Source organism: Cryptotermes secundus, unplaced genomic scaffold (assembly GCF_002891405.2).
Source record: "Cryptotermes secundus unplaced genomic scaffold, Csec_1.0 scaffold418, whole genome shotgun sequence".
Taxonomy (NCBI): domain Eukaryota; kingdom Metazoa; phylum Arthropoda; class Insecta; order Blattodea; family Kalotermitidae; genus Cryptotermes; species Cryptotermes secundus.
Window position 1 is genome coordinate 69,941 of NW_019727399.1, and position 16,341 is coordinate 86,281.

Below are 16,341 nucleotides of genomic sequence, written 5' to 3' on the forward strand. Positions count from 1 at the left end.
CGGAGGACTTGTTCCCTGAATTTTTCCACCCTTAAAAATTCGACGACCTCCGCTGGGTATTTGAACCCGCGTACTACAAGTCATGAGGTGGGAACGTTACCTCTAGACTACAGAGGCCGCTTACATGTAACAGTATGTATGATGTCTGTGTTTATTATGAATTAAATATGTTACAATGAAACTGTATTGATGACATGGCTGGCCAATGTGGAATGGCAAGGTGTGCAATTGCACAGCATAGAGTTGTTATGTTTGGAAATATGAGGGATTTTATTCAGAGTCGAATGTGACAGTGGTCTTTCCATGGCCTGTGTGTGTTGTCTTGACAACTTGTGCTTCTGCGTGAGGCCTGATTACATACTTTATTGGACCAAGGACATGTGATGTGTAGTCATCATGAATTTGTAATGTGTGACATGTTTTACACCCAGCCCTATAGAGAGGTGATTGGATCCATAAAGTGAAAATAAATGAATGAATGAACCAAGATTCTACATTCACTGGTAGCCTTTACAGGTGAATCCTTCTGAGCATTAAGAAAACTCGAATTTTAGGACTATTAAAATATAATGCAACCTACCAAAACAGGGAATTATCCTTCCATGCACATTCTGAAAATGATTATCCTTTTTACATGGTGTACCAACATCTGTGTCAGAAAGCACCAAATTAGAAACTGAATATAATGACGCTTTTCAACACCATCCATCATCCTAATTTTTATTTAAAACGTTTCAGATATTGGACTCTCCCTCCCTCTTCAGGCAACAAGCCATAAATATCGACTATCTCTATTAAGTGGGCCCGAAAGAGTAGGCGTTTTACCTGAGAACATAAATGCGAGGAAACATGCCTGGTAACCAATTTGGATGGGAGGCTGGGTGTTTGTCTGGCCATTATGGCACAGAGGAAAATTCTGACCATGCTGACAACAGTCATTCAGCCCATTGCCTCTTCAGCAACTGAGCTATTCCAGCTTAGGACAGGATGAAGTGAAGAACAGAACTAAAAATTCTGGGATGGGGTTTACACCTTTTTTCATATTTCTGACATCCCCCTGATGCCTCTGATTTAGCATACTACTTTGAGATGTCAACTATCATCAACAACAAAATTTAGACATTGCAGAGAAGTTTATGCTTTTAATGAAACAGGTTTTTAACACTATATGGTCCTGACCTGGAGAGTTTTAATTATAGGTAAAGTTCTATATACCACCAAAATACTGGTTTTCAGTCGTTTAAAGATTTTCAGATCTTTATTTTATAGGTATATCATTAAGAAGGTCAACTGAAGCACAACAGACCATTGAAGGTTGCAGTGCTAGGGCCAGTTTTATGGCTCACCCCTCATACTCAAGAAGATCGACTGAACAGGCTAGTCTAATAGTAACACTTGTATCTGGGAGGTATTAGGTTCAAATCTTGGCCAGCTATCCACAAAAATGTTTTCCTACAATTCCTCCAGGCAAATGACAGGACAGTACCTTGATTGGGTCATGATTGCTTCCTTCAAGATCCTTTCCAATTCATTCCAGTATTTGACGCCATATTGCCCAGATAATCCTTTCCTCCCCCAAAAAAGAAATAAATAAGAATTAACAGACAAATAAGGGACTTTTACTGGCAAATCTCAGGTACTCCATTCACACACCAAAATGAGAATTCGCTGATGTTTTCTACCACAACTTTGGCTTTCATAATGTTTGACACAAGCCCCTTAAATCTGTAAAACATTATCCATTTTACTGCATTTGGATGTCTTTAAAATCTTCAACATTCTGCCCGCCAGTTTCTTCCTGTGTACAAAGGAGAAAAGGAGACAAATATTATGGTGACACACAAATGAAATAACAGTTTTTCAAAACTGTCTTAGATTTTTAGATAGGAGATGTAACAACAAGATTCTTAACCAAATGGTAAAAAGTATTCTTGGAACTTAATCCACTCTTACTTTCTTCATGAATGTAATTTTGATCTCTTTTAATTGTTGTTCCTTACTTACTTACTCATGGAGCCAAGACCTTCTTGAGAAGAAGCCAAATCTGCAGCTACTCAAGAATTTCTCAGCATTTTATGGAACCCAAAGGTTCATTACCGTGTTCACAAGAGCCCTCCACTGGCCCATATCCTGAGCCAAATCAATCCAATCCATACCATCCCATCCTATCTCTCTAAGATCCATTTTAATACTGTCCACCCTCCTACGCCTTGCTCTTCCCAGTGGTCTCTTTCCGTCTGGCTTTCCCACCAATACCCTATATGTATTCCTTTTCTCCCCCATTCGTGCTACATGCCTTCAATATTTTAATTCTGACACATTTTCAAAGGACTTATTAGTTGAAGTGTACTATATTCTGGGATGTGTTCACTGTGTAATGTGGAAGAAGTCTGTAGGACTTGAGGTTCCCACAGACGTGGTTATGAAGAGTAATATCTTCTGGAATATAACACTGTGTACTCTGTTGAAATTCAGCTGGTGTTTTGAAGAAACATATCACCTCTGCTTTGCAAGCTCTGTTTGCCACCTACTTTCATGATGGTATTTTGCTTGGCTTATTTGACCCCAGAGATGGAGAACTGTGTTCCTCCAAAACATTGGTTGACTTTCAACGGAGTACATGGCATTATATCCCCGAAGAGAGTTCTGTGGTAGAAGCCTATTTACATTTCAGAGGAATGCTGTCATCTTCACAGTCAAGTAATAAGCAACTGCTGCTTGCTTGACTTGGAGGCAATACATTCATCTGAGATGTTAGCAATATTCTGTTCAACTATACAGCCATACCTCACTAGACAGTACTATTCAAGACATCAACATGAGAGTCTCAAACCCAATATATATTTTTTAGCTATCTATAAATTATGATTTTCCCCATGTTGTGATGTGAGACACGAACATATATGGCATTCTATGTATTTACTTCTACACCAAACCTGTATTACCATCAAACAGTTTGTGATTTTTCTTTATGACATTTTACATTTCACTCGATAAATTTTCAACTATACACTGTTGATTTTCACAGATGTTCCTGATCTTGGGTTACTTCATTATGCTTTGTATGAAAATTCTATGGAATAAGTTTTCCAAGTCTCTTAGCTGTTCCTGTATTTTTTCAATTGACCTAATCCTTCCAGCCGCACTATGGCCCTGGGGTTCACTGAGCCTCTAACAGAAATGAGTACCAGGAATTAATTAAATAATTTTCCTGGGGAGCAAAGCACGGCCAGCGAGTAAGGCTGACAACCTTGCCACCATCTTTGAACCGACTGTCTAGATAATGCGAGACCCTCAACGTCTCACAACCCTAGGGGCATTCACGGCCTGTTACAGGGATAGCTTTACTTTTTTCTCTCTCTCTTAGCTATTCCTGTACTCACCATTGCACATTCTATCCACATCAGACACAACCTTTTCTTTATACACTGCAGTTCTCACAAAATTAACATTAGTGTCAAGGAGTTAAAATTACTTTGGACTGTCAAAATTATCCTGCATCTGCTGGTACTCAAACTATGGCAAGTTGCGCTTCAGACTACTTGATTTCCATTTCGAATTAGCACAGATTTATGCAAGTGTGAAGACAAATAGTATAAATCACCTTCCTTCTTAATAATTCATAGTTTCAGCTTTAAGTAAGGTACACAATATAGAAAAATTAGCTTCATTCATTCGTTAGATATAGAAATGGAAAAAGGATGTTCTTGGCACCAAATTTTTAAATTTTGCCTTGGTACATACAGTACATATTTAAATTATATTGACTTGAACAATTCACATACCCACAACTTCATACCAATTCAATTTCAACCCCACTTCTGCAATTCTGAAGTAAGGAAATAAACCATAAAGAATATAATTTACCAAACTGTTTTTGTAAAGGCACAAGAATAATGAAATTATTGTGCTTGGAACACAGAAGTTGAATCTGTAGATGGCTAAAATGAATGGCACTTAAATTTAATTGAATTACGTGCCCTTCAATTAAAACTAATGGGAGTTAAACCAAATCAGTAATAAAATTTTTCATTGTGTAAGATTTGAGGTTTTCACAGCGGTAACTATGAAGAAAGCAGTCTTCTGGAATGTGGTGCCGTGTAGATATTGTGTTAACCGAAGTTTCGGAGGAACGTATCGCCTACATCTTCAGGGTAGATGAAAAAAGAAAATCTGCAAGCAGCGCCACATCCCAGAAGACCGCTTTCTTCAAATTTTTCATTATTCAAATACTGTTGTGAATGCAATTTTTGCGGAAGTCAGGAAATACCCCCATTGAATTAGTGTCAACAACAGTAAGACATTGTCATTGCTCTCTAAATGGCATGGTGATTAATTAAGCCATGTAACTGCCACGTACATTACATGGTTCTCAATTAAACACTCAGTACATGAAAAACATATGGTGGAGGAAAAGAAAACTGTCATGGAATGTGACATGATATTCACCACTTTTGATTTGCTAAACTTTCTTGCTTCCTTTACAGCAAGCCTTTACATAGTTCACTCCAGAACAAAAGTGTCATTATACCAATACGAACCTGTGATTATTTTCCTTCCCAAACACAGTTAAGTCTCTAAAACTTCATCTCATCATTTTATTCTTTCAACTGGTAACAAAACATGGGTGAAAGAGACACACACATGTATATATTTGCGACATTTTAAAACATACTAAGAAATAAAAAGTGCAACAGGATGTGAACACTTCTTGACCTCCCATGCAATTTCTCAAACACAATTTCTTGTTATACATTTCTTTCACTGCAAATTTTTTACCAGGCCCACAATGATTTCCACTGAACCAAAGTCAACAACACGTCACAACTTTGAAACAAACATCACACTGTGTGGCTTGAAACCTCAGTCCCCCTATTATTTATAAAGACATATAAGTCGTACTACTTTGCTTCTGATGACAGTTCCAACTGGATAATCTGACAATGAGTGCTGACATGGACACTTCACATAATTACATTATGTTAAGCTGTGCCACAATATATCTATTATTTCCATGAGGACAATGAATTTTAAATGCATTCCATTTCATTATATTAATTTTAATGCAATTCAGTTACACTAATATTTGAATAAAATGTTATGCTGGTGCCAGCTCTTCAACAAGTTTTGTCATGACTGATGTGGGTTGGTTCCTGTACGCATTAATGAGATTACCATGGCTGTCTAATATACTGATCTCGAACTCCTCTTCGCAAATCTTATCGGTGTATGGGGGGCATGAGTCCCATACCACCTGACATGGCACTACTTGGCCCCAGAAGCACCTGAAATTGAAAAATTGAAAGTCAAGACCTATGTACCATAATTACACTCATACCAACATAAAACATTTGAAAATTTCAGTGGTAAGTTGTTGCAAATATGAACATCAGTACTAAATTTGGGGCATAAAATTTACTAAGAATGCAACATTTTTCACCTAGAAAAACAAATTTTGTCAAAAATATCTAAGTTTGATAATTTAAAAAGTTCTGGAAAGACACATATGTTTACACTAACATACTACACTTGGTAGAAAGACAATATGGTGCACCTACTCTGGTGAAATGATTTCAGGAAAACTTGTTTAGAAAGTGGACTTCATTAAAAGCACCTAACTTCTCTTTCTTTGCACATATAAACATTTTGTTATCTTCCCCTGTAATCATTCATACATAGCTGCATATAACACTGAATGGTGTCAAATGCAACAAAACCCTCCCCAGTCATCATACACATACAATACAAATTTTCTCTAAATACTCTGTGCTGAGAGTTCCTCCTCCATTACCATACCAAGGCTTCAAAATAATATAATTCATTATAAAATGAATATGTTGGGTATTTACCTGTTTTTGCTGGCTACGTTGCATTTCTTCTACCTGAGCTCGCTCCATTTCAAAGATTAATGGTGCAAAGAGGATGGCTGATGAACTGAAGAAACACCATGCTATTATTCGACTAAGACCGTAGAACCCTACGTGAAAGAAAAGCTCCTTTTAAGAAAAATGTAGGAATGCAAAATATTATGCATGCTACTGTAATTACAGGTAACTTATCCACATATTAATAATTTTCTAAAGGGTTCTGACAATGGTGAATATCACTCAGAATTACTGGGTTTCTTGAACTTCGTACACTGTCTGGCACTCTAAAAACTAAACACAACATTTCAGAAACTGCATCTATTTCCGTTCTCAGGCGAGGGAGGAGACACCTACTCTGATGGGTCCTTTAGAGAGAGTTAACCTCAATCACTCGTCCAGTGATTGAGGTTAGCTCTTTCTGAAAAGACGCATTCTCTAGTTTTTTAGAACACCAGAACAAAGTCCAGGAAACCCAGTAATCCTGATTAGTAATTTTATTGGTAGCTGGATTCTTTGCAGAAAAAATTATTCAGAATCTGAAATTAACAGTCCTGGCTACAACAATTCAAAAGAAGGCCCTGGAGGACATGTCACAGTATTAGGACATTTATTAGGATTACTGTTTTATTGGATGTTACACTACTCGTATGTCCTGCAGTAGACATGTACAAACATTTCTGAGGAACATACAGCTTCCACCTTTCATCCTGATGATGGAAGCAAGAGTGGTCATACAAAATGTTGAGTACTATCTTCCTCTGACATTTACAAGGAACAACTTGTACAGCTCCCATCATCAGTGGTACTCTACTTGCTGCCTGCTTCTTGCCGGTTACTTGCTTGGTTTACTCTTTGACCCTGAACATGGTGGTAACAGGAGCCAGGATAGCGCGATAAGTATAGTGACTGGTTAAGGGATGGACAGCTGAGAGGTCAGAGTTCAAGTCCCAGTAGGGGCAAGAATTTTCTCTTCTCCACACTGGTTCTGCAGCCTACCCAGCCTCATATTCAGGGCATACTAGGGGATCTTTCCATAGGGGGTAAAGCGGCCAGAGCGTGAAGCTGACCATTCACCTCAAACAACTGCCAAGGTCAAGAAAACGTGGGTCTATACATTCACTGGCCCATACGCCTTCATGGTGTAGTGCTTAATTAGTAAGGCATAGAGAGAATTTTACCTTTTTACATGGAAGCAATACATTCTTTATATCTTACGAATAATTCCTTTTATACAGTTTCTGAGCATGTGGAGCATAACATAAACAATTACTATTAATTACTCTGTTATCTGTGTTTTTGTTTAAATTTTCTGTATTTGTTTTTTTGATATGACGACCTTCATGTCGATTTGTTTTGGACTTACAAGATGAAATGTGTGTGTGTGTGTATGTATGTATGTATGTATGTATGTATGTATGTATGTATGTGCCTTCAAAACATTGGTGACATTCTACTGCACTGCATGGCATCTCATTAAAGAATATAGCACTCTTCATAATCACCACTGTGAGAACCTTAAATCAAAGCTCTGCTAAGTCTTTCTTTAGGACAAATACAGAGCATTACAAAACTACTGCTTAGAAAAGCATTATTAACTACTGGGACTGAAATCTGAAATAACCTTTAATTCCGGTACAAGTGCTAGACACAACAGCAGAAGTTATATTACGAACTCCTTCTGGAAACATCTCAGTAAGCCCCCAAAGTCTCTCAGATAGGGTTTCATCTAAGTCCTGAAAAACAAATAGGAAGCAAACATTAGTACTCATAACATTTCCCTACCAAGTTATCTAAACACACTTAAAATAAAACACATTAAGTTTCTGCATTGCATTATCAAACAAACCAGTCAATCAGTCTTGACACAATTTTAAACATAACAAAGTATAACAATTCAGTGAGCAGGTTGCCATAAGCAGCAAACCCTTTTAGCTTGCATTCCGGAGCTACCCTGTTCGAATCTCATCCAGAGCACTGACTCTCCTGACAGAGCTCTTCATTATTTTCCTCAGCCCCTCCAGGCTAATGCCAGAATAGTACCTTAAATTAAACCAGTACTTCCTTCCACATCCTTTCCAATTCATCTGGTATCATCTAACCGAAAGACACTCGTGACAGTGTTGTTAATTAACCCATAAATAAAAATACATAAGCAATTGTCTGATTTACAAATCCATGCGCACAAGCACATGTGCTACTGACATTTGTAAGGTACTCAATCCTGTAACGAATACCAATATGAACAATTAATCTGGCTTACAAATAGTTCTATATGGTGAAAATAACAAAGCGTAAACAGTTTGCGAAAATTCCGAACACCTGCTGCTGGCATCGACTCAGGATAACATAACCTATCTTCAATTGCATGGAAAATATGCTGGATTACAATCAGAATAGTTACAAGTTAAAACTAACGTATCCAAAATAATATCATTATGTGCTTTTAAGACTATATTTCGACAAGGTTCTCACAGTGTATACCGTGATCTGTGGTTACCTCGTCTTCAATATCATCCTCAACTTCCGACTTCATATCTTTACTGTCTTTTCTGCTGGATGTCGCCAAAGATTTATTGCTCGCTGACAAAGACTCCAGTCCACTGTCAGTATCGTCACCTGGAGCCATAAGAATTAGAAAACTTAAGAATTTAAGAGCAAAAACTCCAGTCCTTCTAGCAGAAACTACTCTCCGTCACACCAGACCCACCAGACCTACTTCATTTCAGCGTACGGCTGCAAAAGGGCTTTCTGCGCAAGACTGACGTTTAGCGGGAACAATGAACACGTAATGTGGAGCATAAATACAGTTACGATCTGTTCAAAAGCATGCAACATTTTCCTTTCGACTAGCATTCAATGTTCTTGAATCTTTTGTTCTGTTAAGAGCTTGTCATGTAACTGTTATTCGATCTGATAGATTGATTGATTTATTTCGTCACTGGAGATCATTGTACATGATATGGGACAAGTCAAGTTAATTCTGAATATTAACAATTTAATATATGAGTAAGATTAAAATTACAATAGTTACAATTGTTTACAGTTGATTACAATTTAGAATTAATTAGATATTCTTATCTGTGGAGAATTTGATGGAATGAAGATTATGAGTATGAGGGGTGAACCATAGAAACCGGCCCACGCACCGCGACCTTCAATGATTTATTGTGCTTCCCCTTTGAATTAATTCTTTATTAATCCTACACTTCGAATGAACAGCAGTAAAAGGAAATGCATTCTTTATTATTGTTCCGTGAAATTATGACTGAAAATTATACCTATTCACTGTGTCCAGCTTCTTTGACTCACAAGAATATATTGCCATGTGTATGAGCGACTAAACGGAGTTTGGACTGCTGACTCGATTGACCTATACAAATCGTTACTTCGCTTCACAAACCATTATCGCACACAGGCCAGTGTTCTCAAGTCTGTTACAGTCTCCAACTTCTATGCTAGGTTTTGATGATACCACTGTATGATGAAGATTTAAGAAAAAATCTATGATTTTTTTTTTAGCTTCGTATAAAGTACGTGCACTAAATAATATAGACCAGAATGAAACTGACAACTTTCAACGCAGACGGCCGTAATACGAAATTTATCCAATCTGGCAAGTGATCTGGAAAATGAAATGTTCGAAGGAAGGAAAAGCACAACCACCAATTATGGATTCATTTTATGCACTTCATTGAAAGAAATCATGAAGAGTAGGACATCGTGATATATCAATTTAATGCAGAACTAATGAAAAGACACAATTTTACAGTTCTTATTTATGACAGATATTACAGAACTGCCATATTCTTGTTGCAATCAACGCATGAATCGTGAACCCAAGCTAAAAAGATTTAAGAAACTCTCTTATAATATATAATGATCGTCATTAAATCCGTATGAAATTCATTTTTTATTTTATAAACAGGAGTGGGAATAACTGCTCAGAACTTGGTAGACGCTCTAGACTAGTAGAAAAATATGGGACCGTGACAAATACACATTGAAAGGAAATTTGTATGGTACCTACTGCAAAAATCGATACCTGGATAGCACTTGAAGACTTTTAGAGAATCAAAATGATTAATTTCCTACATATTCATGCAAAATTTATAACTTTTTTTTCCTTCTTCTTCTTCTTCTTCTTCCTCTTGCCATGTTCATCTCTCCAACATATTTCCTAGTTTTGATGTTATAGTTATTAGGCTACTACAGCCAACTATAACTCTTTCTTTTCCTTGGCACTACAGCCCCAGTGGGCCTAGGCCTACCTCAATGAACTTCTCAGCAACTATAACTTAGGAAAGTATTTAATTATACTCACTTAGAAGTAGCATATAACTCATCCGTGGGATTTCGGTTTATCGACATATCAAAACTGCAATCACGGCTGCTTTTACCGCCATCTCTTCAGTGCTGTGTAGTTTAGCACTGCCTTTCAAAACATCCCAACAGATGGTGGGCGAGTTGTATTAAGAGAACGCTAGGTTAGCGTGCCCGGATCAGAATTGACTAGACCAGCTGTGTCAATCATGCGGCCCCCATAGCCACAAAGTGCTGCCCCTCAACTTTTAGAGCTAATTGATATTAAAATCAATATTGAAATTTTAGTAGAAATATTTTTTGTAAAGACAATTTTCCAACAGACCGGAAGACAAGAAGTCTCACGCAGACATAAATTAGCAGGCTGCAGGAAATTCAATGTTTTGTTATTTCTAACACAATTTCTTGTGTAATCTCTCTTTTTACGTATTGAAAAGCTGTTTTATACTTGTCAAAAATGGCATTCTCTTGCTTTTTAAAACTGTAAGATATGTGACATTAGGTAATTATATTGAAATTATTCCTAAATAATAAATAGAATTAAATTTCCTTGTATCAAAATCTAATGTATATTTCTATTTTGAAGTGCAGCCCTGGACTATTATTTTTTATGGGGTTGAGGTGGCCCTCTGTACAAGTTGAGTTTGACATGCCTGGACTATATATATACATATACTGTATATACTTTTTTTTTTTTTCAAAATATAAATGTGGGTAAGTGCAGCAGAATGACGCATAGGGGTTGTCCGAAATTTCTGTAAGGGTCAGCCATCGGAACATAATTTCATCTTAAAACCACAATCCTCATTCTGTGTCAGAAATTATGGAAATCTTCATTCTTACTCTATTAGGCTACATGATGCATGTTCACTGACAAAAGTAAATAAAATTATAAACATGTAATACATGCAGTTTATTATTAAATTTAGTTAGTATTCAGTTATCTAAAAAAATCAATAATAGCAATACTACTCGTTCTCAATAAGTCGCATAATAGATCTCCTGCTTTGTTTATATGAAAAGCAGTTATAGATCGTAAAGTAATTTAGAAGGCAATCTGAAACACTGTTGAATAGAACTTACTTACTTACTCATGGAGCTGAGCACTTCTGGAGGAGCTGCCAATTCTGAAGCTACTCAAGAATTTCTCAGCATTTTATAGGACCCGAAGGTTCATTACCGTGTTCACAAGAGCCTTCCACTGGTCCCTATCCTGAGCCAGATCAATCCAATCCACACCATCCCATCCTATTTCTCTAAGATCCATTTTAATATTTTCCACCCACCTATGCCTTGTCTTCCCAGTGGTCTCTTTTCTTCAGACTTTCCCACCAATATCCTATACGCATTCCTCGTCTCCCCCAATCGTGCTACATGCCTTGCCCACCTCATCCTCCTTGACTTGGTCATTCTAATTGTACTAGGAGAAGAGTACAAGTTATGAAGCTCCTCATTGTGTTGAATGAGAATAGAACTGTCGTTCTTAATTTCATTATCTTTAAATGAATATGTAAATATTATGAAACAACGATAATCTAATTTCCCTTCCGACTATGTCTTCTTAACAATCCACGTGGTAATTAAAATCTAGTTGGTATGGCTGAACAGAACGGTTTAGAATCGGTGACATCAAAGAAGATAAAAATAGCATACATTTGTGTTGTCTCCAAAAGAAATATTTATGCGCTTGCTTTCACATCTCTTACTGTCGTAACACTTGCTCTATTAAGGCACATGGTTTGGAGAAAGGCGGGAGAGGATAATGGTATATATATTTTTCCCTCCCATTTCGTCTTGTTTCGAAATTTTCACTGGCTGCTATTTATGGCTGGGGGGCCCAACCACAACCTCCACTCGCTCGTAGGCTGAGAGTTCACGGGATATCTGAGCTTGAGTAGTACAACCTGGAGAACACTCAGTGCGACGGTTCGCTATTCGCGTCTCTGTCATGCTACCAGGACTACGAAGTTACGAACAAACATCTTAGTGTTCAATTATATTTATTTGGGTATTACTGTTTGCCTTCAAAGAACAGGAATGTGTTAACAGCGTCGGATCAATTAAGGGTGTCTGCTGACATAGGTTTGTAGTGTGAAGAAAAAAGAAATCTGATCAGAACTAATTACAGTAGATTGTTAAGCCATATACGTGTACACAGTGTGTCCAGGTTCTGTTAGTACTGTGTTAATTAAAAATACAAGACCTGCATTATTTTCAAAATTTCACCCTCTTTATTCAAAATAGTCTCCTTCTGAATTAATACATAGCTGGAATAGATTGAAATGTTTTCGAAAACACTCACCCTACTCCTTTTGTGGAATCACATTTAAAACTGCGGTACATTCCCTTTGGATGTCCTGGATGGAGTCGTGACGGGCTCATTTCATCGCCAACTTAACTTTATGGAACAACCACAAATATGCTGGGGCAAATCTGGCGAATACGAGGATGATCAAGGACTGTGATCCCTTTTCTGGACAAAAAATCGCGCACGATCTTCGATTTGTGGGGTGGGGCATTGTCGTGGAGGGGTGACCAGGAAACTTGCTCTCGATATTCAGGTCGAATTCGAAGAATTCTCGCCACAAACGATTGAGGACACCAAAATAATAATCAGAATTCACTGTTTGACATTCTGGCAGAATTTCCTAGTGAACGATTCCTTTGGAATCGAAGAAAACGGTTAGTAGTGTCTTTACTCGACTCTTTTGCATGCGCACTTTCTTTGGTTTCGGCTGGCTTCTTTGGGCTCAACCACGTTGCACTCTGCCGCTTTGTGAGATGCTCATATTGAAAAGACCATGTCTCGTCACCGGTAACAATCTATTTTGTCAATTTTGTATCACTTCGGGCCGACCGTAACATGTCTCTGCAGTGTTCCACTCTGGCATGTTTTTCATCGCCTGACAGCGCGTGCGGTACAAACCGCGCACAGACCTTCCGTTTTCCCAAATCCTCGGTCAAAAATTAGATGCACAGTACTTTTTGGTATTCCCAAAAGCTCCTCGATGAGTCTTGCAGAAACACATCTGTCTGATGCAAGGATTTCTGTCACTTTTCTCACATTTTCTTCAGTATGACTTGTTCTCGGCTTTGATTCACTCGGAGCGTTTTCAATGTCCTCCCTGCCGTCACGAAATACAGCATACCATCGAAAAATGTTCGAGCGACTCAAGTAAATGACTACCCTACACACTTTTCATCATTTCGTACGCTTCTCCGGCTGTTTTGCCTAACTTCAAACAGAATTTGATGTTGGCTCTCTGTCCAACCGCCATTTTCTGACGAGCGTCAGAACAGTACTGTTACATTCAAGGTCAGAACACATGATGCAGCGATTCCTACTTGCTCTTTGAAATCACAGACAGCCACAGCGGAAACTTCAAGAATCTTAACGCCACAACTCGCCAACAGATGGCATTGCAGGGCAAAAAAAAAAAGGTCCTAATGTATCCTGGGCACACCGTGTAAATGTACATAATTAAAGCTGATTAAATTCCAACAATTCAAAAAATTCGTTAATGCTTTTATATAGAAAGTTGTACCGAACATTTCTATTTAGATGTAAGATCCTATTTACACGGCATTCATGTTGTGTATAATTTAAAAACGCAAAAATCTAAGACGCTTTTGCTGTAAACTCGGTGTAGCAGAACAAGAAGTTAGGTCCCAGAGTCGATAAATCTCTACGTTAAACTTGATAACTTTCATTTGTCTGTACTTACTTAAAATCGAAACATCGTTGTCATAACAAGGAAAATATATCTTTCCCTTTGAAGCATCAGTTTCATGTAAATATTTAAACATTCTGTTGTTATCCAAACCTAAAGACACCGCGTGTCCAATACAATGCCCAGACGGTTAATATTGTTTCGGGAAATAATCGCTGTTTACTGTGAGAACAATATGGAACACATACATACACTGTGTGGGCAAAATGCAGAGTTCAGTCCGTACCTCACAGGAAACACATTACGTCTCAGCTACAAAGCCCAACCGGTTAATGCTGTTTAGGGAAATAATCGCTGTTTATTGTGAGAACCATACGGAACACAAATACACTGTGTGGGTAGAATTCAGTTTGTACCTTACAGGGAACACAATATGTCACCGCTACAAAGCCCAACCGGTTAATGCTGTTTCGGGAAACAGCAGCTGTTTATTGTGAGAACCACACGGAACACACAAACACGCTGAGTGGGCAGAATGCAGAGCTGAGTCCGTACCTCACAGGAAACACATTACGTCACCACTACAAAGCCCAATCGGTTAATGCTGTTTAGGGAGACAAGCGCTGTTTATTGTGAGAACCATACGGAACATATAAATATACTACTAGGCAGAATACATACAATTATGTTGAAGCAGGCAGTGTACGAGTATGCAATTGCGATTGCTCTTTGAAGTATTAAATATGTAAATACGACAAATAGCATGTAAGGAACCTTCCACGTAAAATGTTAAGGTATCGGATCTCTGAAATGTGTCAGTATTCACAGTAAAAACGTCTGTCATGGGCGCCGGCAGAGAGGGTAGATGCAAGCCACACATTTGCTCCCGGTTCCTACGATTTTGAAGAAAAAAAAATCAAAATTGGAGACGAGGAACATATACCATATGAAAACTTATTTAAAAAATAATCTTTAACCTGAACATTGTAGGTCGATCAGTAAAATCACTCTTAAACGGCATAAGTAGGAGTCTGTAAGAAATTTTTCACAGTAAAACGTGACACTTCTGTGCAGATCCTGCTCACGCACGAGGGCATGAGACTGCGTTTTCTTCCTTTCAGAAGAATACGACCAATAGAAGTGAGCCTGCAACACGGAAGGACAGTCTCGTCTTGTTTTCCTTCACAATCCTTGTGGACCCGCACAAAGCTGACCTCTCGCACGAATGCCTTTCCCAGATTCAGTACATCGCGAATAACTGTATACACTGTATAAAGCATCTCTGTCTTACTCAGACAGTGAAGTTGATGGTCACATCATCATCAGAAAGTCACCAATTCTATACGCAAAATTCGCTGGGATAGCGGAGATCTCACGCAACGCACTTCCGTTCTCTTACTTGCTGAAGGCATGCTGCTTCAGACAGAGTAGAACTAATTAAGCACTACGCCATGAAGACGTGTGGGGGAGTGGACGTATAGGTCCACATTTTCTTGACCTCAGCACTAGTTGGAGGTGAGAGGTCAGCTTCACGCCCCTGCCGCTTTATCCCCGGAGAAAGAGCCCCCGGTACCCATTGGATAGGAGGTTAGATGGACCCCAGAGCCGATCTGGACGACGTGGAGAAGATAAAATTCTTGACCCTACCAGGACTCGAACTCCGACCCCTCGGTCGTCCAGCCCGTAGCCAGTCGCTATACCGACTACGCTATTCCGGCTTCCCCAGACAGAGTATGAGAAATTAAAATTACATTCGAGGAGCAGGGACGAGCAATTCATATTTACGAACCAGTGTTACGATTAAGTTCAGAACCTCTTCCTGACTAACCCACTTAGATAGGGCCGCGCCGTAATTAAGCGGTTAGTCGCTGGCTTCCCACCGCGGCGGCCCGGGTTCGATCCCGGGTCTGGTCAAATGGGATTTGTGGTGGACAAAGTGACGCTGGGGCAGGTTTTCTTCGAGTACTTCGGTTCCCCTGCCAATCTTCATTCCACCAACTGCTCCACATTCACCCTCACCTATCATCTGGGGCTGGTACAATAGGCCAGAAGTGGTCGCAGTACAAGGCACTTAGTCCCACCCCACTAGCATTAAAAAAATCCCACCTAGATAATAAACAGCGCAAATCTGCAACACGAACCACGGTGAACAGAGCTCTCAACTGCTTTCTTTGTGTTTCCAAGTTTCCAAAGCTCTTGGCTGGTCCCCATGTTTTTTAGCACATTAACAGAAATGAGTACACGTTTGGGGAGCCAGCAAAAGCGACGGGGAGAGAGCAAGCCAAACATGCCATGTCCTCCCCTGAAGTTAAAAAAAAAATTAAAAAAGAAACGCATATGTAAAATATTGGCATAAAAATTAAAATTATTAAATGTGGCGGCATCTATGTTCCAACAGAGAGACCCGACAACTCTAGAGTGACAAGTACGACTTAAACACAAGTCTGTAAGCAAATTTTCAGGCAGTGCCTTCCCCCCCCCCC

At 38.8% G+C, this 16,341-nt stretch overlaps 2 protein-coding genes across 3 annotated transcripts in view; one reads left to right on the forward strand and one right to left on the reverse strand.

Annotated features, from left to right (window-relative positions):
• Window positions 1-4,578: 4,578 nt before the first annotated feature.
• Window positions 4,579-8,643, reverse strand: LOC111864675 (mitochondrial import receptor subunit TOM22 homolog). 2 transcript variants are annotated; one of them, XM_023852092.2, is made up of 5 exons: window positions 8,584-8,643; window positions 8,365-8,483; window positions 7,489-7,600; window positions 5,850-5,977; window positions 4,579-5,285 (listed from the first exon to the last, which is right to left on the reverse strand). In XM_023852092.2, the coding sequence occupies exons 2-5, from the start codon at window positions 8,398-8,400 to the stop codon at window positions 5,220-5,222; spliced, it is 342 nt and encodes a 113-aa protein (XP_023707860.1). In that variant the 5' UTR covers window positions 8,401-8,483; window positions 8,584-8,643; the 3' UTR covers window positions 4,579-5,219. The 2 variants fall into 2 exon arrangements, with proteins under 2 accessions (XP_023707860.1, XP_023707859.1); XM_023852091.2 differs by lacking the exon at window positions 8,584-8,643 and having other exon boundaries at window positions 8,365-8,577.
• A 3,417-nt stretch (window positions 8,644-12,060) lies between these two features.
• LOC111864676 (calcium-binding protein E63-1) overlaps window positions 12,061-16,341 on the forward strand; it is a 72,488-nt gene continuing 68,207 nt past the window's right edge. Inside the window, exon 1 of the mRNA XM_023852094.2 lies at window positions 12,061-12,269. The gene's annotated coding sequence lies outside the window, so the exon portion shown is untranslated. The remainder of the gene's footprint in view (window positions 12,270-16,341) is intronic.